This window comes from Molossus molossus, unplaced genomic scaffold, assembly GCF_014108415.1.
Source record: "Molossus molossus isolate mMolMol1 unplaced genomic scaffold, mMolMol1.p scaffold_m16_p_1, whole genome shotgun sequence".
NCBI classification, from domain to species: domain Eukaryota; kingdom Metazoa; phylum Chordata; class Mammalia; order Chiroptera; family Molossidae; genus Molossus; species Molossus molossus.
Genome location: NW_023425344.1, coordinates 63,720,419 through 63,745,417, shown reverse-complemented (window position 1 = coordinate 63,745,417; position 24,999 = coordinate 63,720,419). Strand labels below are relative to the sequence as shown.

Below are 24,999 nucleotides of genomic sequence, written 5' to 3'. Positions count from 1 at the left end.
TCCTTTGTCCATTGACTTCTTATTCTCAGCTCTGTGTATACCCATCACTGTATGTTTTGTAAGTACAGGGTGGGACAAAAGTAGGTTTACAGTTGTGAGTGTGTGAAACAGCTTATTCTTATGTTGTTGTTAATTTTTTAATCCTCACCCGAGGATATTTTTCTATATATCTTCAGATAGAATGGGAGTGAGAGACAGTGAAAGAAAGGAGGAGAGAGAGAAACATCAGTGTGAGAGGTACACATCTACTGGTTGCCTCCTGCATGACCCCAACCAGGGCCGGGGACGAACCGCAGCCAAGGTATGTGCCTCTGACTGGAATTGAACCTGTGACTCATTTGTCTGCGGGCCGACACTCTTAACTGCTGAGCCAAACCAGCCAAGGCTCTTGTGTTATTATTTAGTGATTATTGTATTATTTTCTATATGAACAACTGTAAACCCACTTTTGCCCCACCCTGTATATGTATCTCCCCTGTGAGACTGTAGGCTTCATGAGTGCAGAGATCACATCTAGTTTCTTCTTCTTTATTCCCACCACCCAGAATGGTGCCGAGCTCTTAATGTTGGCTAACTGTAATGTCTCGGCTCTAATTCTTCTTCCTCGTAATTACTGGAAGCTCTGTCTTGTCGCTTATTTTAAATCCTTGACAAACAGGCTACATGCCCGAGTTGTGTTACGGAAACTTGACTCTGAACACTTATTAGCAGCCTGGCCTTATGCTGTGACAGTAGTAGGCCTCAGTACCTGCCGCTCTCGGAGGTAGGCCGTGCAGCCTTTTTTCTCTCCTTGAATCACTTCGTTCTGTTGCTTCCCTTCAGGCACTACTATTCTGGTTCTTATATTTTTCTCACTACCTTTCCCATAATTTTATGGCATGAAATTTTCATTATTTTAGATAAACGTGTAATTTCACATCTTTCTCTTTTCCTTTATTTGTTGTTTTTCTTTCCTTTAGATTGTCACCCATTTCTGCAGCCTCATTTCTACAGAGTTGATTCTGAAATCTAAAGCTCTAGCTTGACATCTGAATTCCAGACCTATTTCTAACTCCTTGCTCAACATTTCCATTTTTGTGTTCCAGCAACACCTTAACATCCTTCCCCAAATTAGTTTTTCTTTCTAACTTGGGTTTCTGTTATTAACACCACCCTATTCCCCCAGTCACTGAGGCTTGAAATTGAAAAATTAGCTTCTTCCTTGTTCACTGTTTATAAACAGTTCGATTAAGTTGTATAGATTCTAAGCCCTAATCACTTCTCCTTAACTCTCCCCTACTGCGTTCCCTTTCCACAGTCTGTCCTATGTTTTTTTTAATCTCATTCTTTCTAAGGCATAATTATGTCAGTTATTTTAAAAACAAACAAACAACAACTTCCAGTGACTTCCCCTTCCTACACAATAAAGTACACATTTCTCAGCCTCATACTCAAAGTTCTGAAACACAAACCTCTCATTCTTTTAACAATTGTCTATTGAGCATCTTTGAACCAGGTGCCAAGGATGTTAAAAACAGAGTCCATGCCTCAAGGGATTTAGTCCATTAGAAGAGAAAAATCAATAAATAATTAAAAACTTGTGAAAACATAAAGGTATGCAGAAAGAATTATGGTAGGACTAAGGAGACCTACTTAACCAAGCCTAGCTTTGTGTTCGTCTAGTAACTGACATTAAAACATGTATTATCTTTAATTTCACATTTCTGATTAAAATCTAATATGCAAACATCAGAAATGTAGGTGCTTGACAAATGTTTGCTTTGTTTGTGTTGCCTTGCTCACTTTACGGCTTTATGTAGCATTCCTAATTACCCCAAACCACAGTGATCTATAAATGCCTGATTCACCTTATTTTTAGAACACCCATTTGATGAATATAAATGAAATGATTGTAATAGCATACAAGCATTTTCTCTTTGAGTGGCTGTTCTAGAATTTATAATATGCATACACGTGTAACAATTTAGTCTATCTTCAAAATGTATTATACCACTTACCTACTGGGTAAAAACCTTGCGCCGTACACTTCCATTTCTACCCCCGTTCTTAGTGCTGCTGTTGCTTTATGTTTATAATTCCCACAATACTTTGTGTTATTTTAACTTTAAACAATTATCTTTTAAAGACATTTTTAAAAGTATTTTATATGTTCCCACATACGTGGCATTCCTTATTCCTTTGTGTAGATCCAGATTCCTATCTTGTATAGTTCGTCTGTCTAAAGAGCTTCCTTGAACATTTCCTTCAGTGCCCGTATGCTGACTATAAATTCTCTCTCTGAAAGTCTTGAATGTTTTTTTAAGGATATTTTTGCATAACCTACAGTTTTCATTGACATTTTTTATTCTTTTCATACTTTAAAGATGTCAGTCACTCCCTTGTCATTTTTAGTTTCTTCTTGGGATTTGTTGGCTTTTTAATTTTTTTTCCTTTTTTTACTTTATTGATTTTAGAGAGAGAGGAAGGGAGAGGGAGGGAGAGAGAGCAACATTGATGAGAGAACATTGATTGGCTGCCTTCTGCATGCCCCCCACTGGGGGTTTGGCCCACGACCTGGGCATGTGCCCTGACCGGGAGTCGAACTGGTGACCTCTTGGTGCAAGGTCGACACTCAACCACTGAGCCACACCAGCTGGGCTATGTTATTTATTTATTTATTTATTTATTTATTTATTTATTTATTTATCTCACCCAAGGATATTTTTCCATTTTTGTTCAGATAGAGTGGGAGGGAGAGAGAGAAACATCGACGTGAAAGGGACACATTGAGTGGCTGCCTCCTGCACAACCCCAACTGGGGCTGGGGATAAACTGCAACCAAGGTATGTGCCCTTTGCGGGAACCGACCCCAGGTCTCTCTAGACTGTGCGCCGACGCTCTAACCGCTGAACCAAACCGGCCAGGGCATTGTTGGCTTTTTTAAATCTGTGAGTTTGTCATTTTTATCAAATTGGAAATTTTTTAGTCATTATTTCTTCAACTGTTTTTCCTGGTGTCCTCCCCCATGTTTTCTGGACTCCTGTTACACATGTCTTAGGTTGATTGACATTGTCCCACAAGTTGCCAATGCTCTGTCTAGTAGTTCCTTTTCAGTGTTTTCCTCATGCTTCGTTTTAATTAGTTTGTATTCTTTATTTTATTTTACTTTACTTTTATTTTTACTTTTATTTTTAATTCTCACCTGAGGATATAATTTTAATTGATTCTTGTCAGAGAGAGGAAGGGAGAGGGAAAGAGAAAAACATCTGTGTGAGAGAGAAACATTGATCGGTTGCCTCTTGTATGCACCCCAACCAGGGATCGAACACGCAACCTGAGTATGTGCGTTAATCAGGAACTGAACCTGCAACCCTTCAGTGCATGGGACAATGCTCTAACCAACTGAGCCACACCAACCAGGGCTAGTTTGTATTCTTGTGTCTTCAAGTTCACTGAATTTTTTTCTATTGTATCTAATCTGTAGTTAGTTTCATCTGGTATATTTTTTATTTTAGATATTTTATTTTTCATCAGTAGAAGTTCATTTTGGATCTTTGGTTATCTTCTGTATCCTCATTATGTTCATATTTTTTGTTATATTCTTTAGCATATGGATCACATTCTTAACAGCTTGTTTAAGGTCTTGATAATTTCATCATCTCTGTCATTTATGGGCTATTTATAACAATTGATTTTTTTCCTACTTATGAGTCATATTTTCCTTTTTCTTTGTGTACTTGGTAATTCTTGATTTACCACTAAATTTTACATTATTGAATGTGGGATTTTGTTGTATTCCTTTTAAAGGGTATTGAACTTTGCTGTGGCATTGCAGTTTATGATCTTCCTAAGACACACTTTTAAGCATTTTTAGGGCAAACCTAGAAAAATCTTTAGTCTAATGCTAGTTTGGCCCCATGCTAAAATATTACATTTCTGAGACTGCCCAATTCCCCATATATTACAAAATCTCTGCACTCTGATAGGTGCAAACCAGTCTAAGCTCTTTGTGAGTTCCAGGCATTGTTTGGTGCACTGTTTTTCAGTGGTTAATTTCAGTTTTAGACCCCACACAAGATTCCAGTCATTCAGTCTTTGTATTCAGTATATAGCATTCAGTATTCATTATATTCCATATTTGTATTCACTATTGAGAAAATAGTATTCAGTCATTTATTCCAGGGAAACTTTCCATAGATCTTGCCTTTTCAGTTGATTACTCCAGTAGGGTAATTTCCATAGCAATTATTCCTTTATAAACAGAATCAGTAGTCATATATACTAGCAGTTTTGTAGGACTTCACCAAATAAAAATGGTAATAAAGTGGTTATATTCAGATAATTAATGAGCAAAATAATTTTTATGTGCTGCATTTATGTTTGTTGGATTGGCATTTGGGGTATTTTTAACCCTAAATATACCATTATTTTTTATTTTTATTGTAGGTATGGCTTCATGCACCATATGAACTTCATCTTTCCTTATTTGAACACTTCATTGAACTGCTCACAGAGTCCAGGTATTAGTTAATACCTTTGTAGGTAGTCATTTAGTCATAGAAGAGATGATAGTATAGTGTATAAAATCTTCTTTCTCTTACAGTGAAGCTTCAAAGAATGCCAAATTAATGCGGGAATTCCAGCTCATCCCAAAGTTGCTACTGACTCTTCGAGATATGTCTTTATCCCAACCTACTATTGCTGCTATTAGTAATGTGCTGAGCTTCTTATTGCAAGGGTTTCCGAACAGCAATGATCTGCTCAGGTAGTGAGAACTTCTGTGTGTGTCCCTTTATTAACTGAAAGGGTCAGTGAGGTCAAGATGAATGAGATGACTGTAATTGTTTCTTATGCCTGTATAACACCTGTAATGTTAACACTATTCAAGATCATTGTAAGGCACAGAACACATGCATGTCTCAGTATCTTGCCTTTGTAAAGCAAAGCCAAATGTTACCAGTAGTTGATTGTAGAATATTGCCGAAGAAAGATGTGGAAATGAGCCCATGTGATTGATTGTCCTGTACATAATGGTGTTCATTGCAGGAATTCTTGGTCCTTCTTCCCCAAGCTCTGCTACTTCTCTGTGCACAAACACACAACCCCCCCTTAGCAAGCATGCCTTCTCCTTTATATTATTCTCTATCATTTAAAACAGATGATGATATTTTATATTTGCATATTCAAATCTTTTATATGATGTATTATTTTGCTGCTAATATGAAATATGGCTTAAAGCCTATTTACAGACTATTGAAATATTCTAATGTTTATATGATAATTCCCATCTTAACTGAACTGTTTTCCAAGTAGAGAGTTACTTAAACTGGTCTTGACCATCACTTTTCATGTAATCTTCTAGGCACAAGCAAAATCACACCTACTATTAGAGTATTCCCAGTAAACTAATCTGTAATCTGTGTAACATGTAAATCACACATGTTTATATTCATTTACCTCAAAAGCATTTTTTAAACTTGGTAACAGATGAAAACCAAAGTTTAAAAAATATCTTGGAGATTATTGCTATTATGAACAGTATTTATTTTGGTCTTCTCCTGGTCCTGTAATAATCATTTTGCTAAAATTATCACTGAGATCTGTTAAGCTTTTAGTTTCTCTGCTTTACAAATTAATAAACTAACACCCAGAAAGTCTAATGTACTTGTCCAAGTAACGAGTTTAAAAACTGCTAGAGCCAATATTTTAACCTTTCCTGTGTTTCCAAAACTGTGGCCACAGATAGATATTAGGCCATTTTCATTTGAAATCATGCTGTTTGATTTGTGAAGTCATTTGGGTTTAGTGCATTAAAGAACTCATAATTCTGGAGAATTATATTTTAAAGCATTGTAACATATACAGGGTGGGGCAAAAGTAGGTTTACAATTTGTATGGAAAATAATACAATACTAAATAATAATATAAGAATAAACAGTTTCGGGCACTCACAACTGTAAACCTATGTTTGCCCACCCTGTGTAATGTGTATAGCTATGGTCCTAGGGGAAGTAAACCAACTGCGATCACCTGAAGGTCTGTAAAGGATTACTTAAGTTAAAAAGTACTATTTGTTTTTCATTTCTTTGATTTTTTTTTTAATATTTTGTTGTTTGTTTTGAGGAGAGAAACAATAAAATCCATAACCTTTTTTCCTTGTACTTAAGGTTCGGCCAGTTTATTTCTTCTACTTTACCGACCTTTGCAGTTTGTGAGAAATTTGTAGTAATGGAAATAAACCATGAAGAGAAGCTTGACACTGGTGAGTGATTCTGCAGCATGAAAACTAATCCTATGCCCTCTTCTCTGGACAGGTTAGGCCTGCAGGAGTGCGATGCTGTTACGGCCCTTCTCTCCTCACAGTGCTGTGTGTGGTCTTCTACAGATGTATTGTCTTAAATCAGTCCTATACTATACGCAGAAGTTCAGAATTATCCACAGAATTTCATAGGATGTGAATTTTACTTTACAAACAAATATTTCCCATTTTTAGAGGCTTTATAACATTGTTCCTTTAAATAGCAAACTCTTCCAGGGTGATATTTTAACATTTGAATTTTTTGTTGTTGTTCAGATAGAGTGGGAGGGAGAAAAAGGAAGGGAGAGAGAGAGAAACATCAACATGAAAGGGACACATCGAGTGGTTGCCACCTGCACAACCCAACTGGGGCCAAGGACAAACTGCAACCGAAATACGTGCCCTTAGCAGGAACCGAACCCGGGTCTCTCTGGACCACAGGCCGACGCTCTAACCGCTGAGCCAAACCAGCCAGGGCTGAATTTTTAAAAATGTATGCACATCTCTTCAGAAACACAGATACTTGCTAATGTGAATTATATCTATATTACTATTATTAATTTCCCTGTTAAATGTTTAGTGATCACTTAGGGAAAGAACTTTTTACAAGAGTAATTTTATGTACATATAAAATAAAAATAATTCCAGCCCTGGCCCTGTGGCTTAGTTGGTTGGAGCATCGTTTTATGCACCAAAAGGCTGCAGGTTTGATTCCTGGTCGAAGGACACACATAGGTTGCTGGTTTGATCCTTTGTCAGGGTGTGTAACAGAGAAAAGATCGACGTTTCTCTCTCACATTGATGTCTCTCAGTGTCTATCTCTCTCCCTCCCTCCCTCCCTCCCTCTCTCTAAGCAAGTCCTCCGGTGAGGATTAAAAAAAATAAAAGATCAAATCAATAGATAACACGTATTGAGTATTTTATATCTGCCAAGCACTGTTTGATATAATATAACCTTATAACAACTTTAATATAACCTTATAACAACCCTATTAAATAGCTACTATTGTTATCTTAATTTTACAAGGGAAGAAACTGAAGCCCAGAAAGATTAAATAAGTTTCCTGAAGTCCCAACACCATTTATTAAAGAGGCTATCTTACTCCACTGTATGCTCTTGCCACCTTTGTCGAATATTAATTGAGCATATTGCCTTGGGTCCATTTCTGATGGGAAAATTGGACAGCTACATGCAAAAAAATGAAACTAGGCTATCAACTTACACCATACACAAGAATGAACTCAAAATGGATAAAAGACTTAAATGTGACTCATGAATCCATAAAAATCCTAGAAGAAACTGTAGGCAACAAAATTTCAGGCATCATACGCAGCAGAATTTTCACTGATACGTCACCTAAGACAACAGAAACAAAGGAGAAAATAAACACATGGGACTACATCAAACTAAAAAGCTTCTGCACAGCAAAAGATACAATCATTAAAATGGAAAGGCAACCGACTGTATGGGAGAGCATAATTGCCAATGATACATCAGATAAGGGGTTAATTTCCAATATGTATAGAGTGCTCATACAACTCAACAAAAGGAAAACAAAGAACCCAATTTAAAAATGGGCAGAGGGCCCTGGCCAGTTTGACTCAGCAGTTAGAACATCGGCCTGCAGTCCAGAGAGACCCGGGTTCGGTTCCCGCCAAGGGCACGTACCTCGGTTGCAGTTTGTCCCCGGCCCTAGTAGGGTTGTGCGGGTGGCAACCATTTGATGTGTCCCTTTCACATCGATGTTTCTCTCTTTCTCTCCCTCCTACTCTATCTGAACAAAAAATGGAAAAATGTCCTGGGGTGAGGATAAAAAAAAAAATGGGCAGAGGAACTAAATAGACACCTATCCAAACAGGACATACAAATGGCTAAGAGATAATATGAAGAAATTTTCAACATCTCTAATCATCAGAGAGATGCAAATTAAAACCACAATGAGTTATCACCTCTCACCTGTCAGAATGCCTGCCATCAACAAATCATCAAACAACAAGTGCTGGCAAGGGTATGGAGAAAAGGGGACTCTAATATACTGCTGGTGGGAATGCAGACTGGTGCAACCACTATGGAAAACAATATGGTGTTACCTCAAAAAATTAAAAATTGAACTTCCATTTGACCCAGTGATCCTACTTCTAAGAATATACCCTAAGAAGCCTGAAACACCAATCAGGAAGAATGTATATACCCCCATGTTCGTAGCAGCACTATTTATAATAGCTAAAGTCTGGAAATAGCCCAAATGTCCATCATTAGACGAATTGATAAAAAAGCTGTGGTACATATACACAATGGAGTACTATGCAGCTGTAAGAAAGAAAGATCTCTATCCTTTGAGACGACATGGAGGGACCTGGAAAGTATCATCCTAAAAGTGAAACAAGCCAAACAGAGAACGACAAGTATCATATGATCTCACTTATTTGTGGAATATAATGAACATAACAGTCTGAGGAATGGAGTAGTCCCAGAGACATGGAAGTGGTATACAGACTGAATCCCCAGAAGAGGGGGTGGTGAGGGAGAGATAAACCACAGAATTTATATGCATGTGTGCATAACAATGGACATGGACAACAAAGCTGGGGACAGGGTGGGGAGGGAGAGGAAGGGTGGAATCAGTGGGGGGGAAAGGAGAAACATCTGTAACAAAAATAAATTAATTGATAAAGAAAATAAATTAGTTAATTAATTTTAAAAAATTACCTGAAGTCATACTACTGCATCTGAACCCAGGTAGTCCAGACCAACACTGTATACTTTTTAACCACTACATTTTTCTGCCATATGCCAGGATTATTTCTAACTTCCGAATTAATATAAGGCAGGTAAATAGGAATTACAAGTGAAATTAATTTTAAAATTTTTTATTTTTTTTTTATCCTCACCCGAGGACATTTTTTTTTTTTTGATACTTTGTTTAGATAGAGTGGGAGGGAGAGAGAGAGAGAGAGAAACATCGACGTGAAAGGGGCACATCGAGTAGTTGCCACCCGCACGACCAACCAGGGCCGGGGACAAACTGCAACCGAGGTACGCGCCCTTAGCGGGAACCGAACCCGGGTCTCTGGGGACCGCAGGCCGACGCTCTAACCGCTGAGCCAAACCGGCCAGGGCAATTTTAAAATTTTTGAAAATATATAACGTCTTTGGAAATCTTTGCATCTAGCATGGAGAACCAGAAACTTTCTGTTTTTCACCTTCTTTTCCAGTTTCTCTTGTGCTTTCGTGGGCCTTTGCCTCTTTTCTATGCTGTTTAAGTCTAGCTTTTCTGTATGTATTATGTTTATTAAGTAGTCTGTGCTTCCTATTTTATCTTTTGTTAATCCTCACCCACGGATATTTTTCCATTGATTTTTAGATGGAGTGGAAGGGAGGGAGGGAGGGAGAAAGAGGGGAACATCGCTGAGAGAGAGACACATCGACTGGCTGCCTCCCATGTGACCCCAGGGATTGAACCTGCAACCCAGGTACATGCCCTTGACCAGAATAGAACCCCAGACCCTTCAGTCTGTGGACCGAAGCTCTAACCTCTGATCCCAGCTGGCCAGGGCCTATTTTTAATTTTTAAATATGGTAAATTAATCTATTTAAGTCGTTTAAAAAGAAACTGGAAATAAAGAATTTGGATTGTTATTTTTATTCATGTGATCCTTATTTGATTACTGTCCCCTGTTGGTAGGAGAGGGGAATATTAATGTAAAAAAAGTGTTCAAATCCTTTATTATCACTTATTTAGATAATGTCAAATGTAAATAAGCAATTTTTAGGATTCTAAAAAGAAATATTTTAACAAATCCCCTTTTTCCCCCTTTGGATCTACTTTAGTGGAAAGTACTTCTAGAAAAAATGTTTTCTTAAAGATATATTGTCAGTGATATTTCATAGAATAGTGTTGGATATTTTATCCTGGTTTGTCTGCCAGGGCAATTTAATGTATTTATTTTCATTGTAGGAACAGAAGAAGAGTTTGGAGGTCTTGTATCTGCTAATCTTATACTTTTAAGGAACAGACTTCTCGATATCTTGCTAAAACTAGTTTACACATCTAAAGAAAAGACAAGCATTAATTTGCAGTAAGTAAAATGTTTTTAGAATTAATGGTACTAGTTGCTATTGCTAGTTAATTCATTGTGGACAAAACAAAGACTTTCCATTGACTTTTATATCTTTTTAAATCCCGAAATTTATACTATCTCAAGAACAAAGCCTAGTTTTATTTTTCTTTATAATTTGAAATCCTAATCACTGAAGTTAATGTGTTTCCTCTCTATTCGTCTGTCTTTGAATAGAGCTTGTGAAGAGCTGGTAAAGACACTGGGTTTTGACTGGATTATGATGTTTATGGAAGAACACCTGCATTCCACCACAGTTACGGCGGCCACGAGAATTCTTGTTGTCCTGCTGAGTAATCAGTCTATTCTCGTCAAGTTTAAAGAAGGGCTCAGTGGTGGAGGGTGGCTGGAACAGACAGATGCCGTCTTAACTAATAAGATCGGAACTGTATTAGGTATGGGACTTCTGGAATCAACTGCTTTAAAAGAAGCTATTGCATTTTGTTTTGTTTTTAACTATTATGGAAGCTTATACTCTTCAGTTTATCTGACAACCATTACGAGTGTGCATTTTAATTAGTGATAGAATAAAAAGCTAACAAAGTTTCAAATTTGGCTTTTTTTAATTGCAAATTAGACTGAAGTCAGAGACAATATTAAGATGTGAAAACTCAAGGGAATTTTATGATGTTATGATCTTTTCGTTGCATAGTTCCCTTTACGATCTATAGTAAATAACTAGCAAATTATCAGAACTGAATTACTAATAATATTTTGAACTGCTTATTCTGTGCCAGTTCCTAAACACTTCATTTTCATAGAACCCTATGAGTGTAAATACTACCATACCCATTTTACAGTTGAGAAAGTCAAGGCATAGGGAAGAAGAGTCAAAATTTGAACCCAGGTCACTCAGAACCAAAGCCGATGCTTTTAACAGTTATGTTCCGTTGCCGCTCACGGATTAAAGCTCAAAGTTTCAGCCAAGGCCTCTTATGCTTAGTTCACCAGTTGTATGCTGTTTTCAACAAGGGGCTGAACGTTTACGTAATATTAGAAAGTTATAGTTAAAGTTATATAATTTGAACTGTTATATTTATGTTTATATTAATTATCTTACTTTGGAAAATATATTTTTAAGATGATATTTTTATTTAAAATTATAATCATTCAATTCGTAAAGTTTTTTTAATGTTTTTGTCTTTATAACATCATATTTTAAAATCATATGTAATTGTATTCTATTTTTTTTTTTCAAATCTTTATTGTTGGATATAAAATGTATTACAGATGTTCCACATTTTTCCCCCATTGACCCCTTCCTCCCCACTCCCGCCCCCCTCCCACCTTTTCCCACACTATTGTCTGTGTCCATTGGTTATGCATATAAGTTCTTTGGTTTATTTCTTCCCACCCCCTCAACCCCTTTCCCTTTGAGGTTTATCAATCTAGCAATGAATTTGTGCTTCTTAATCCCTTCACCTTTTTCACCCATTCCCCCAACCCCCTTCCCAACTGGCAACCAACAAAATGTTCTCTGTATCTATGAGAATGTTTCTGTTCTTCCTGTTCATTTTGTTTGTAGATTCCATTGTTGATAGATATGTATTCATTGCCATTTTGTTCATACATTTTATCTTTTTCTTCAAAAAGACCCTTCATCATTTCATATAATAACGGTTTGGTAGTGATGAACTCCTTTAACTTTTTCTTGTCTGAGAAAGTTTTTATATGTCCATCGATTCTAAATGACATCTTTGCAGGATAGAGTAATTTTGGTTGTAGGTTCTTGGTTTTCATCACTCTGAATATTTCTTGCCACTCCCTTCTGGCCTGCAAAGTTTCTTTTGAGAAATCAGCTGACAGCCTAATGGGAACTCCCTTGTAGGTAACTAGCTGCCTTTCTCCTGCTGCTTTTACGATTCTTTGTCTTGAACCTTTTGCATTTTGATGATGATGTGTCTTGGTGTGGGCCTCTTGGGGTTCATCTTGTTTGAGACTCTCTGTGCTTCCTGACTTGTATGTCTGTTTCCTTCCCCAAGTTAGGAAAGTTTTCTGCCATTATTGTTTCAAACAGGTTTTCAATTTCTTGTTCTCTCTCTTCTCCTTCGGGCACCCCCAAGATGCGAATGTTGGCACGCTTGAAGTTGTCCCAGAGGCTCCTTACACTATCCTCATTTTTTTGGATTCTTTTTCTTTTTGCTGTTCTGATTGGGGATTTTTTCCTTCCTTATATTCCAAATCGATGGTTTGCTCCTTGGATTTACATACTCTATTATTGAAGCTGTGTAAATTATTCTTTATTTCAGTTAATGCCTCCTTCAATTCTAACTGTGTATCCATGATTTCTAACTGGTCCTTTTTTATGCTCTTGAGGCCCTCCCTAAGTTCACTGAGGTTCTCACTAAGTTCATTGAGCATCCTTATAAGCAGTATTTTGAACTCAGTATCCGTTAGGTTGCTTATCTCCCTTTCGCTCAGTTCTTTTATTGGGGTTTTGTTCTGTTCTTTCATTTGGGACCTGTTTCTTTGTATCCTCATTTTGGCTGCCTCCCTGTGTTTGTTTCTGTGTATTACTTAATGAGAGGTATGGGGCTCGCTGAGACCCGATGCTGCTCGTTTGAAAGAATTTAGGAAAAACCTGAAGCAGGATCCAAGACAGGCCAATCCTATCGTTAAGCAAATGGCAACAGCTTGGGTGGGCTTGAAAGTTGTGTGGGGCGGGGTGGGGCCTCAGGGAGTCACAGGGCGGGGCTACCAGTGTGAGCCAGGTTGCTGGAGTCCCAGATATGGTGGCTGAATGCTGCCCCAGGGAAGGGCTCACCAAAGGAACAAAGGCCTCTTACAGCATGTTTGTCCTCGAGGAAGCCCCCTCTCCAGCCCTCGCTCCCATGCCAAACAGCTCAGTTCTTCCCTGTATGTCTCTGGTGCCCCTTGAGCTGCCTCCCCTCCGAGCTTAGAGGGAGAGAGTCCGATAAGTCCGTGCGCGGGCCCTTTAAGGAGCTGCCTGGGGCTCCAGCTGCCTCAGCCTCCCTGAGCCTCAGTTTCCGCTGGTTTTTCCAGCCAGAAGTTATGGGGACTTCTCTTCCTGGCACTGGAACCCTGAGCAGGGCACCTGGTGTGGGACGGGGACCCTTCAGTCCCCAGGAAGGACCTTCCCAGCCGCGGGAGCCTCCTGATTTATATCCGCCACACTTGGGTGTGGGACCAGCCCGTCTTGCCGCCGCCGCCGCCCCTCCTCCTACAAGTCTGGATGTAGCTGCTTTTTTTAATTCTGTAGTTGTAGGACTTCCATTCAGTTTGAGTTCAGGTGGTTTTGAATGATGGTTGTTCTGTAGTTGTAACTTTGATGTGGTTATGGGAGGACGCGATACCGCGTTTACCTATGCAGCCATCTTGACAGGAAGTCCTCTGTAATTGTATTCTACAACAAGCACCAAAAATACTCATTTACCCTTGTCAGATGGGAAAATTAGGGGTCAGAATTTATTTGTTTGTTTATTTTCCATCACCAAAAAGATTCATTCAAGAAAGAGAAAGGGTTGTCACCCAGTGTGTGCAAGCCATGTGCACACCCTCAGGGTCAGAATTTAAGATATAATTTATATTGTTTAAAAAATGTAAAATTATCAATAGCGAGGTGCTCCCTATACTACTTTCTCAAACATTAAAGCAAATGACAGGAAGACAGCTTTCAACATAGGATTATTTTATTGTTATTTTACATGTGAAAAATGTCTGAAGAAACCATGTATATGAAGAAAGAAATTAACTGTAAAATGATTTGTCAAGAAAATTCTTGCTTTACAATATGAATTGTAATTATCATTAGAGATACTTTTATGATCACAATTTAATATATAATAGTGATAATATAATATAATCACTATTTTGTATTACTTTAAGGAAGGGATATAGCCTACAAATGTTATTAGAAACAGTTTAAGAGCAAGACATTTAGTTTATTGACCTTAATAATAGCTACTAAGAGAATAAATAATGAAAGGTACAACTGAATGTGAGTTGTAAATGCTAATTGATGGCACTGCTTCTCATCAAAAGCCGAAAACTAGTAGTGACGGCAGCTAAGATTCATGTAGCATATTGTGTCCTCAGAAATCTTTAACATACATCATCTCATTTAGCTGTTATGATTCTGGAGACAGGTATATATTTTATGATATAAGTTACATTCTATAGGAAACAAACCTGATAAATATAAATTAAGGATTAATTTCTCTAATTAGGAAAATAAGACTGTTGATTGCATAAGGTTCCCGAGTCAGACAGTAGTGTCTGAGTATCTGCCTCCTGACTGGTAGTCCTGTCTTTTTTCTGTCCTGTCTCAGTTTAATAATATCAGAAATCGGTGCTTATACCATATCTGACCTACCTGACTTTATGCCTTAGAATTTATATGTCCTTCACTGATAACTACTTATACATTGCGTAGACTGTTCTGGTTCTAAAAGAGAAATCTAGGTATTTAAATTTAAATTTGATTCAGTTTAATTTAATTTTCCCTGAATATCCATCTGATACATATGTGTATGTATACAGATATATATCAATTTTTTCTTTATGAAAATACCTTCCATGTAGCTGTAACTTGAACCTAAATTAATGCTTAATTGTTAATAACATAGTAAGCATTCCTTAAGATTAATTATAGGGGAAATTAGGGTGTGAGATTTAGAAAGGAAACTGAATGCTAGTATTGATTTTCATTTAGGACCTGTAGTTTAATCAAAATTCATTTTTCTATTAAATGTATAAGATATCACTTTATGTCTTTTGATTTCTTAAAGCTAAATACTTTATTGATTTTTTTAAAATTTTTATTTCTTTATTGATTTTAGAGAGAGGAAGTGGGAGGGAAAGAAAGATAGAAACATTGATGAGCGAGAACATCCATTGGCTGCCTCCTGCATGTCCCCCACTGGAGATCGGGCCCACAACCTGGGCATGTGTCCTGACTGGGAATCAAACCGGCGACCTCTTGGTGCATGGGTCAATGCTCAACTGCTGAGCCATACTGACCGGACAGCTAAAGACTTTTTTTACACATAATTTTATTTAGCATTTACTATAAATAAAATTCATCCAGTGTTCAAATGCAGCCAGTCTTTCAGAAATGTGGTAGTGTCATTAAGAAGGCCTAGAGAGACCGCAGAACTCTACCGGCTTTAAAATAGAGACACCAGGCTCCAAGTCCCAGTGCCACTGCTCATTAACTTTATGACTTGGAGTACATTTCGTATTTTCTATGTTATGAGAAGGATTACAGCCAATTTTGACTTGCGTGTTCATTGTGTCTGAGCAATGAGATGATGTATGAAAGAGGTTGGTAAATTGCTGTACAAATTTTTTAATTAGAAAAACATACTTCAAAACATTAATTCATATCACTCTGAGCAGTCGGTTAGGATGAAATATTTAAAAAGGTACGTAGAGCCCAGGCTGGTTTCATTCAGCAGTTAGAGCATTGGCCCGCAGACCAATGAGTCGCGGGTTTGATTCCAGCCAAGGGTACGTACCACGGTTGCGATTTGTTCCCAGTTCTGGTCGGGGTTGTGCAGGAGGCACCCGGTGGGTGGGTGTGTCCCTCTCACGTCAGTGTTTCTCTCTCCCTCCCTCCCACTCTATCTGAAGATAGATAGAAAAATATCCTCACTTGAGGATTAAAAAAAAAAAAAAAGCTACCTAGACACAAATTTCTCTTTTATCTTAAAAAAGTAGCAGGTGTGCCCTGGCCGTTTTGGCTCAGCGGTTAGAGCGTCGGCCCACAGACCAGAGAGACCCGGGTTTGGTTCCCGCTAAGGGCACGTATCTCGGTTGCAGTTTGTCCCCGGCCCTGGTTGGGTCGCGCGGGAGGCAGCCACTCGATGTGTCCCTTTCACGTTGATGTTTCTCTCTCTCTCTCTCTCTCTCTCTCTCTCTCTCTCTCCCTCCCTCCCACTCTATTTGAACAAAAAATGGATAAATGTCCTCGGGTGAGGATTAAAAAAAAAAAAAAAGGAGCAGGTGTGTTCTTTTACTTAATCCTAGAAAAACAAACTTGGATATTCATTTAAATAAAATTGCTTCAGAGTACAAATCAATCCTTCATCTCTCGGTTGCTGTTTGCAAAAGTTTTCCATTGAAACTCTGGCCAACATTCATTCTGTGCTGAGCACTGTGCTGGGTTTGGGCTGGCTAAAGAGCTAAGTGTTTGAGTTGAAGCCTGACGTCAGTTATACAACAGAGGAAACAGGACTGATAGGAAGGCTGATGCTCTAAACTACATTAACACGCAGTGACCATCTCCTGGTAGAGCTGTACTTGTCTCCAAGTTGTAGATAATTTTAGGTTAAGTACTTTATCATGATTTTCTTGACAAGTGAAATGTATTAACTATATTTATTATAACAGTTATATTTTTAGGTTATAGCAGTTATATTTTTGTAGCATCCTAAATTATTGGCTCTATTTTGAATTATTTTACTTTCTTCTTAGGGAAATGTTAGAGCCCTTTTGAGGTCATTATTTTAATAAGCAGAATTTATATTACCTCTTGTATCCAATTATCTCAGCTGTGTTTCAAGACCTATACCCTAATAGGCAGTCTTGCTCAAGTCAAAGAGATAGTAAAGTAAAACTTGACTGAAAGATGAATTCAACAATGGAACAGTTAATTGCCTATATTAATATGAATGTTCTGGTGGAAATGTCACATATACTGAATTACACCTTTCTTTGGTAATGCAGCATGGTAATCAGTTATTCATTTTGAACTTACTGTTATATTTCTTCTTCTCTTAGGATTCAATGTGGGCAGAAGTGCTGGTGGGAGATCAACAGTCAGGGAGATTAACCGGGATGCTTGTCATTTTCCTGGTTTTCCAGTTCTTCAGTCATTCCTTCCTAAACACACTAATGTCCCTGCCCTCTATTTTCTGCTCATGGCATTGTTTCTGCAGCAGCCAGTTAGTGAGCTGCCGGAGAACCTGCAGGTCAGTGTGCCTGTCATCAGCAGCCGATGTAAGCAGGGTTGCCAGGTAGGAATTACCTAGTAAGGTATAAGCATAATTATATATGCCTCCAAATCACCATAGGGCAATGGTTAATGCAAGTAACACCACTGATTCCATCTCTTTCTCACATTTAGGATTTGATTTGGGACAGAAAAATCTGAAAGTACCTTAGAAAATGTTCCCAAAAAGAAATCCTTTATCCCCATTTGGTCTTTTTTCCTTTATGGTTACTCTATATGATTATATATGCATTAAGACTTTGGATGATATTTTAATGGTGATCTAAAGAATTCTTTTGAGTTACGTGATTTTATGTAGAAATATAATTTTATTTCTGCAGAATTATAAATGAAGGGAGTGGTATGTATATCATAAAATTAATTGGGTCGGCATGACAGGATTCTTAGTGCAAGTCTGATTAGAAAAATATTTTTTATTTCTTAATGGTAAAAACACTCATGTTAGGAAAACAGTAAGGCTTTGCTTATTTCTAATTAAAGACTGTTGGGGATATCTAAATATAGACCGTGTTTATGGCACTGCAAAGTCTTAGGAATTTAGTTTAAACTCAACTATTTGTGCATCATAATTCCAAATGCTATTCAGATCAATTTTAGTAATTGATAGAACTTCTTCAATGAAACCACTGAGTCCATAGCCTTAACATTACTCAATCAAGATAAAGACTCATGCTTACCAGAGTTTGGTTGGTTATGTAATTTTTCAAAATAAGCACGACACCATAAAGTGTTATATAAAACTGCTATGAATAAATTTCCTCACGCTGATTTTTATTTTGTCAAATCTTATCTGTATGTAATTCGAAAGTGAATTGGATCTTTAAATGATCCTGCTTAAAATCATCATCTCCAAAATTTCATCCCCTGATTAGCATGTATTTTATTTTGTTTGTCTTCTTTTGAGAAAAAAAATGTAAAACAATATTTTTAACACAGACACCTAAGAAGATACATAAATTCACTTTTTCTTTATAAATGTAAAAATGAATTTAAAATATAAGGCGGAATGCAAGGTCTCTCTTCATGATTGCTCACTTTGAAAAATTAACTAGCTTCAAATAAATTATAGAATCTTAGACCTTATGAGGGTCCCTATGTAAAATGTGTCAGTGGCTGATCTTCACTTTCACCTCTGCAGTTTGATTTGGATTCCATTTGGACATTTATTTTTGGAGTTCCTGCCTCAAGTGGAACTGTGGTCTCTTCTATCCATAATGTGTGCACTGAAGCTGCGTTTCTGCTCCTGGGGATGCTCCGCAGCATGCTGAATTCAGTAAGTTCCCTGAGACGCTGCCATTACATGTATTAATTTAGAATGCTTTAGGATTTGTGTCTTGGTTCTTACTCATAAACAGATGTAAACATCTAAGTTTAAAAAAAGCTGCCTTCTGGGAAAGTATCAAAAGATAGCCATTGTTAGGTATATTCTATTTCCTTTACTTTTTCTTTATCATCATCATTGCTATTGCTATATTGCTGTTAAGAAAAACCACACTTCTGTATGTCTCCCGTACTTGGAATATTCTACTATAACACTGCTTCACTTCTGACACTCTAGTCACCAAGCATGTGGGGGTTTTGCCACACTAGCTGGTGGTCCCACAATTCAGTTCAGTTCTGACATTGCCTACCTGGAGATAGCACGAGGCCCCACAGGTTGAGAACTCAGTTCCACAAGGTGGTCCCCACACTTCAGACACCAATCACAAGTCCAATGTTACCTGTGCTTCTGACTGCCAGCTGTAAATGGCATGTTCCCATGACTCGGGAAAACGTTTTCCTTATTAGATTACCAGTTCATTATAAAAGGATAGGACTCAAAAACCGCCAGGCGGAAGAAATGCCTAGAGCAGAGTATGTGGGAAGGGACACAGAGCTTCCGTGCTGCCTTGGTCCTGCACTCTCCCAGTACTTCCCTGTGTTCACCAACCCAGAAGCTACTGGAACCCCAGCCTTTCAGGTTTTCATGGCCTCATTACTTAGCACTATTGATTAAATCACTGGCCATTATGTTGAGGGGCGGGAGGCTCTAGGACTGAAAGTTCAACCCTTTAATCATGTGGTTGGGTCCCCTGGCAAGCCTCCATCCTTAGGGCCTTTCCAAAAGTCACCTCATTAACTTAGGCATGATGGAGGATGGGGCAGCTTTGCTGGTAAGTCAGCCATTGTCAGCAGCAGCTATACTCATGTCGCTGATGATGACTAATCAGAACCATTGACTCCAGCTACTGAGCTGTGAGTACCCCAGTGAAGAGACAAACATCCGGTCAGTTTTTGGAAGGGTATTGTTTTAGTTTGAGCTTTTTTCTGATTTGTTCTTGTGTGTGGTTTAAGAGTTCTGGACTATCAGTATGTCCATTTTCAGAAGAGTAGTGAGGAGTGCATTTTTTAAAGTAATTTTTAGCAGTGTCAGTTTTTCTAACATGTTTTTTTTTGTCCCTGTGACAGCCTTGGCAATCAGAAGAAGAGGGATCTTGGCTCCGAGAATATCCTGTGACCCTGATGCAGTTCTTTAGATACTTATATCACAACGTTCCAGACCTGGCCGCCATGTGGATGAGCCCTGATTTCCTGTGTGCCCTAGCAGCTACCGTCTTCCCCTTCAACATCCGCCCTTACTCAGAGATGGTAGGGGGAAGGGGTGTCTAACTGCACTTAGTCTGCTGCCCTAGTTAGCAGATTTCTTTTCTCCTGTCAATCTAAGCTTCTGACCAAATTACAGTTTCATAACTTTCTACTTCACCTCTTACATCATTTTCTGGTGTCTGGCTCCCCACACTCTCCTTCTGCTTTCCCCTAAAATAAAACGGAACTCTGCTTCCTGTTCTTATTTACCGTATTTCTGTAAGTTCCTTGTTAGTGACTTCCCTCTCCAAGTAGTGGTGGATCCATTTCTTATTTTATGTGATGATAGCTGTGTAGCTGTGAAATATGTTAGAAAACCTAGATTGACCATTGCTATGTTTATCTCAGGAATTAGGTATTTTCTGGATTTAGTCTTTACAAATTAACTATAGGGTTGGTTGTCTCTATTTTAAAAATATGAAATATGTTTGTCCTTTTTATTTAACGTTTCTTATTTCATTCAGCTTTTATTTTTCATATTTTGTACTAAGATTAATAGAAAATTATTAGACTATAATCATCTATATTATAGAGACTTCTTTTGTCCTTTAAAACAAGCCCAAAAGAGTTATTCCTCCATAGTACTTCTGAATTTCATGATGTTTCCTCTTACTCCAGGGCCCAGAATAAACTAAGTTCTTCATACTAATTTTTCTCCGTATATAAAGGTGAAATGCTCATTCTAAAATTGTAGGGATTTGCCCTGGACTGTTTCGCTCAGTGGTTAGAGCGTCGGCCTGCGGTCCAGAGAGACCCGGGTTCGGTTCCCGCTAAGGACATGTACCTCGTTGCAGTTTGTCTCCCCGTCCCTGGTTGGGTTATGCAGGTGGCAACCACTTTATGTGTCCCTTTCACGTCGATGTTTCTCTCTCTCTCTCCCCCTCCCACGCTATCTGAACAAAAAATGGAAAAATGCCCTCAGGTGAGGATAAATAAAATAAAATAAAATAAAATTGTAGGGATTTTTAGGATAAACACAAGTATAGTACGTGACCTTAACACCGTGGCTCATTTATAATTTTAAAATCCTGATATTTTATAAAAATAGACCTTCAGTAATACTTCAGTGTCTTTTCCTTGTCAACATCTTATACTCTGTCTTCTAGCCCTTTCTTTTTTTTATTTTGGCTCAAAATTGGCACTACTTTTGTTGTTTTGTCTTGTTTATTTACTTGGGTTTTCTTTGCTAGGTCTTTATCTGAAAGTCTGTGACATTTAACTTCTTAGTAGGTATATTTCAAATATGCAAATATAGTTAATTCTCATTTTATTTCATTTAAGTGCAATCCACAGTAGAGATAAAATTTAGCGTTTTATCTTAGAGCATGTGTTGAGTAACCATGACATACAGTGACAGACAGTACCTGATTGCCACCTTGAAAGGAGGGGCCAGGTAGTTGAATAGCTGAATAGGAGGCAGGTGGTGAAGGAAAATACTATTGCTGCTACAACTGAGTTTTTAGGAAACGCAAATAAAAATACCAAATACAATGGAATGAAACCAGCATCTGTTTCCACTTGCTATTGCTAGGTGACAGATCTCGATGATGAAGTTGGGTCTCCAGCAGAAGAATTTAAAGCCTTTGTAGCAGACACAGGAATGAACAGGAGCCAGTCGGAGTACTGCAACGTGGGCGTTAAGACGTATCTCACCAACCACCCAGCTAAAAAGTTTGTTTTTGACTTCATGCGGGTCTTAATAATAGACAACCTGTGTCTTACCCCTGCAAGCAAGCAGACGCCACTAATTGATCTTTTGTTGGAGGTAAAGACAAAGAAATAGATTCACATCTGTTTTGCATTGTTTTAATAATGAGACCATTATTATAACCAAGCAAGTTTTATGCCAAATACCTTTCACATTTCTAATTCTGAGTTGTATAGTCAGAACATATCATGGGCTATGGGAATTTTTTATTTCAGATGTGTTATATACCCGATCAATTTGTTTCTCCTTTGCATTTCTGCAAGCCTGTCCCTTTATCACCCTCTATCATCCTTTCCCGAGACCAGGTATTGACAAACCTTTCCTGTTAGGGCCACATAGTAAATATTTTAAGTTTTGCAGATTACACAGTCTCTGTCAAAACTATTCAACTATGTCATTAGAGCTAGAAAGCAGCCACAGACAGTACATAAACAAATGAGCATGGTTGTATTGCAATAAAACTTTGTCTCCAAAGACAGGCATAGGCTGGATTTGGCCCAACAGTCGTAGTGTAGCCATGCTCTGAAAAGAGCACGTTTTATGAAAGTTAATCAGTGCAGAAGACTAACTGCCTTTCTCTTCAAGGAAGTTCCTACGCACTCAGCGCAATGGCAACTGAACCTGCACTTTCTTTGCTCCCTCTAGTGGTTAACACAGTTAACCTTTTATGTGAAACCTTAAAACCACAGCAGATGTTTTATCTGATTCATGGGGAACTATCTCAGTTTGGTCAATTAAAAGAAATCACTAATGTAATTTAGGTTCCACTCATGTTAGCATTTTAACTAGGACCACAGTGTTTAATATTATCAGTAAAATAGTCAATTTTATCAATAATCCACATGGTAGAATTTAAAAGCATGCCTGGTAGAACTTGTTCTTGGAAACTTTAAAAATAAAAAAAAAAGAGATGACCAGTATCTTAGTGCATCAGATAGGAATTTAAAGCATTCTATGCAAAATGAAAATAACAATAAAATTCAGAAGAGGTGTGTGGAAAAAAAGCATAATTTAGCTATGAAAGAAAATACACATATCTGGAAGATAAGAGCTGAGTGTAAAAATCCACTAATAAAATCTTTAGTCTTGGAGGAACCCTAATAGCCCATTAACTAACCATGCATAAATTATATCGGAGTCTCTTATTCGGCCTTTCCGTACTGTTCAGTAAGTAAAGTTTGAGACGACATGTATTAACCTTGAGGTAACCTTCTCATTGTTATGGACACTAATTTACCTCACAGTGGAATTGTCTGATTGTACTAGGGAGTTGGGTGGTAGTTATATTTTTCCCAGATAGGTTATAAATTTCTTAAAGTTAGGGACCAACTTTTGCGTGTCCTTATTTCTCACAAAATTCACACAGTGCCTCAGTATGTTCTTAATGTATTTTTGAGTAATTTGATTATAATGATGTTGTTGGCAGTTCCCAAACAGGTATATATGATACCATCTAATAAGGGAGATATGATACCATCTAATAAGGCAGATACCAATTTGCTTTTACAAGTTAACTTAATACTTTGAGGAAATTTAAATCTAATGCATCCATACAGAATACACATACAAAAATACTTAGTGAAAATAGTATTACTTTGTGTCTTCCTATGGTGTGAAAAAACAAATTACAAACATACGATTTTGAAAGCTTTGATAATGAAGTCTTTCTCGCTGAAGAAATTCAAGAAGAGAATTCTCTTCTGTGTTTACCACTTACCTGCATGAAGAAAGGGGTTTGAACCAACCTGTTTTCAGCCTGATAACTCGAGCCAGGCCATCTTCAGTCTCATGATTGTTGGAATTTTGTCATTAGAGTATCTACTTGCTTGACTGTATCCACAAAAGAATGTGTGAAATTATCTTTATTTGCAGTCTATAAAAATAAAAGATTTTCTATTCATAGCGACTGGTTTGAGTGGACACAGGCCAAACGCAAGGGAGGCAGAGTGGTGGGAGGCAGAGTGGTGTAACAGAAAGAGCATGGGCTTCGGAGTGAGAAACACCTGGTTTGAATTCTGGCCCTGTTTACTACATAAGTATTTTCATCTCACTGAGCTAAATCCGTTCTCCTGGGGAATGTCATATAATGTCTCTTCTGCATGATTGTTATGAAAGTTAAATATGTATACACCACCCAGCAAAAACTATTTTGAGAAATTAAAGGTGTGCTGGTTATAGCTGTGTGACCTTGCCCATCCTCAGTTCTCTTCACCTCTTACCGTCTGTCCATCTTTAAAATGGTATAAAAATGCACCCTGTCTCTGAGGGCTATTGGGAGAATTAAGTAAGATAATATATTTAAGATTCATAACATAGTGCCTGGCATATAGTCAGGTGGCCTGTGATAGCTTGTTCAGGGGCTCAGTGAGTCTCCTAGCTCCCGTTCATCATTGTCCTCAGCTGTCACACGGCATCTGTGAAGGGTCAGGTGGGTTTACTGCAGGTGAATGCCACCAGGGCAGCAGGAGGGAGGTGCGTGAGAGCAGATCACTAAGAATTTATATGTTTCCTGAAGGAAATAAACTAAGAGGCCTGAGTTGGTGGTGTGTGCCTGTCTGATACTGTAAGCAATTTATGTAGTCTGAGCTCAGTGCTCTAGTCCAGCCACCTTCTCACCCCCATTCACATCGGAGTGAAATCTACCCTGTGTGACTGCAGGGCAGTGAACAAACCAAAAGAAAGTGGGAAAGTGGTCAAAGGAGAGCACTATAAAATAGCAGAGAAGAGAATCAGTCAAGAGGGATACTGAAGTCAGAATGGGAAGCTCCAAACCCTCAGAGCAGAACAGCAAAGACCCTTGCTCCCAGAGCCCAACACCCACGGGCTGTTTGACCTGTGCACCCAAAGGTTTTCCAAGTATCTCCAGGCCTTCTTCGAAAGGAGGCTTCGATTCTTTGCAGACTGATGATGTTGACTGGCTGGCTGTTCTCACAAGGAAGACGGATCTGAGAGCCAGAGGCCGGAGCAGATCACAGTGCTTACCATGTCTTCATTCTGCTCTGAATTCCTGGTTGTCTACTGTGCCGGCCAGGTTTATCTGAAAGACTGATAAGGGATTGTAGCAGAGTTGCTCTGGTGCCTTTGTTAACTTTACAATGGAGATTTTTAGTAGAGCTAGAGAATATGTTACAGCAGGGGAGGCCATGGACTTTGGCATCAAAGAAACTGAGGTTTGCCCTGGCCAATGTGGCTCAGTTGTTTGGGCAGCGTCCAAAGGGTTGTCGGTTTGATTCCCTGTCAGGGCACATGCCCAGGTTGCAGGCTTGATCCCCAGTGGGGAGTGTGTAGGAGGTAGCC

At 38.3% G+C, this 24,999-nt stretch overlaps 1 protein-coding gene across 1 annotated transcript in view; it reads left to right on the top strand.

The window, feature by feature from the left end:
• The window catches only part of WDFY3 (WD repeat and FYVE domain containing 3), a 251,523-nt gene that overhangs the window by 162,446 nt on the left and 64,078 nt on the right, over window positions 1-24,999 (top strand). Inside the window, exons 27-35 of the mRNA XM_036256644.1 lie at window positions 4,426-4,499; window positions 4,583-4,744; window positions 6,147-6,241; window positions 10,237-10,357; window positions 10,574-10,791; window positions 17,138-17,373; window positions 18,508-18,642; window positions 19,818-19,997; window positions 21,526-21,759. Coding sequence (XP_036112537.1) covers window positions 4,426-4,499; window positions 4,583-4,744; window positions 6,147-6,241; window positions 10,237-10,357; window positions 10,574-10,791; window positions 17,138-17,373; window positions 18,508-18,642; window positions 19,818-19,997; window positions 21,526-21,759 — 1,455 coding nt within the window. The remainder of the gene's footprint in view (window positions 1-4,425; window positions 4,500-4,582; window positions 4,745-6,146; window positions 6,242-10,236; window positions 10,358-10,573; window positions 10,792-17,137; window positions 17,374-18,507; window positions 18,643-19,817; window positions 19,998-21,525; window positions 21,760-24,999) is intronic.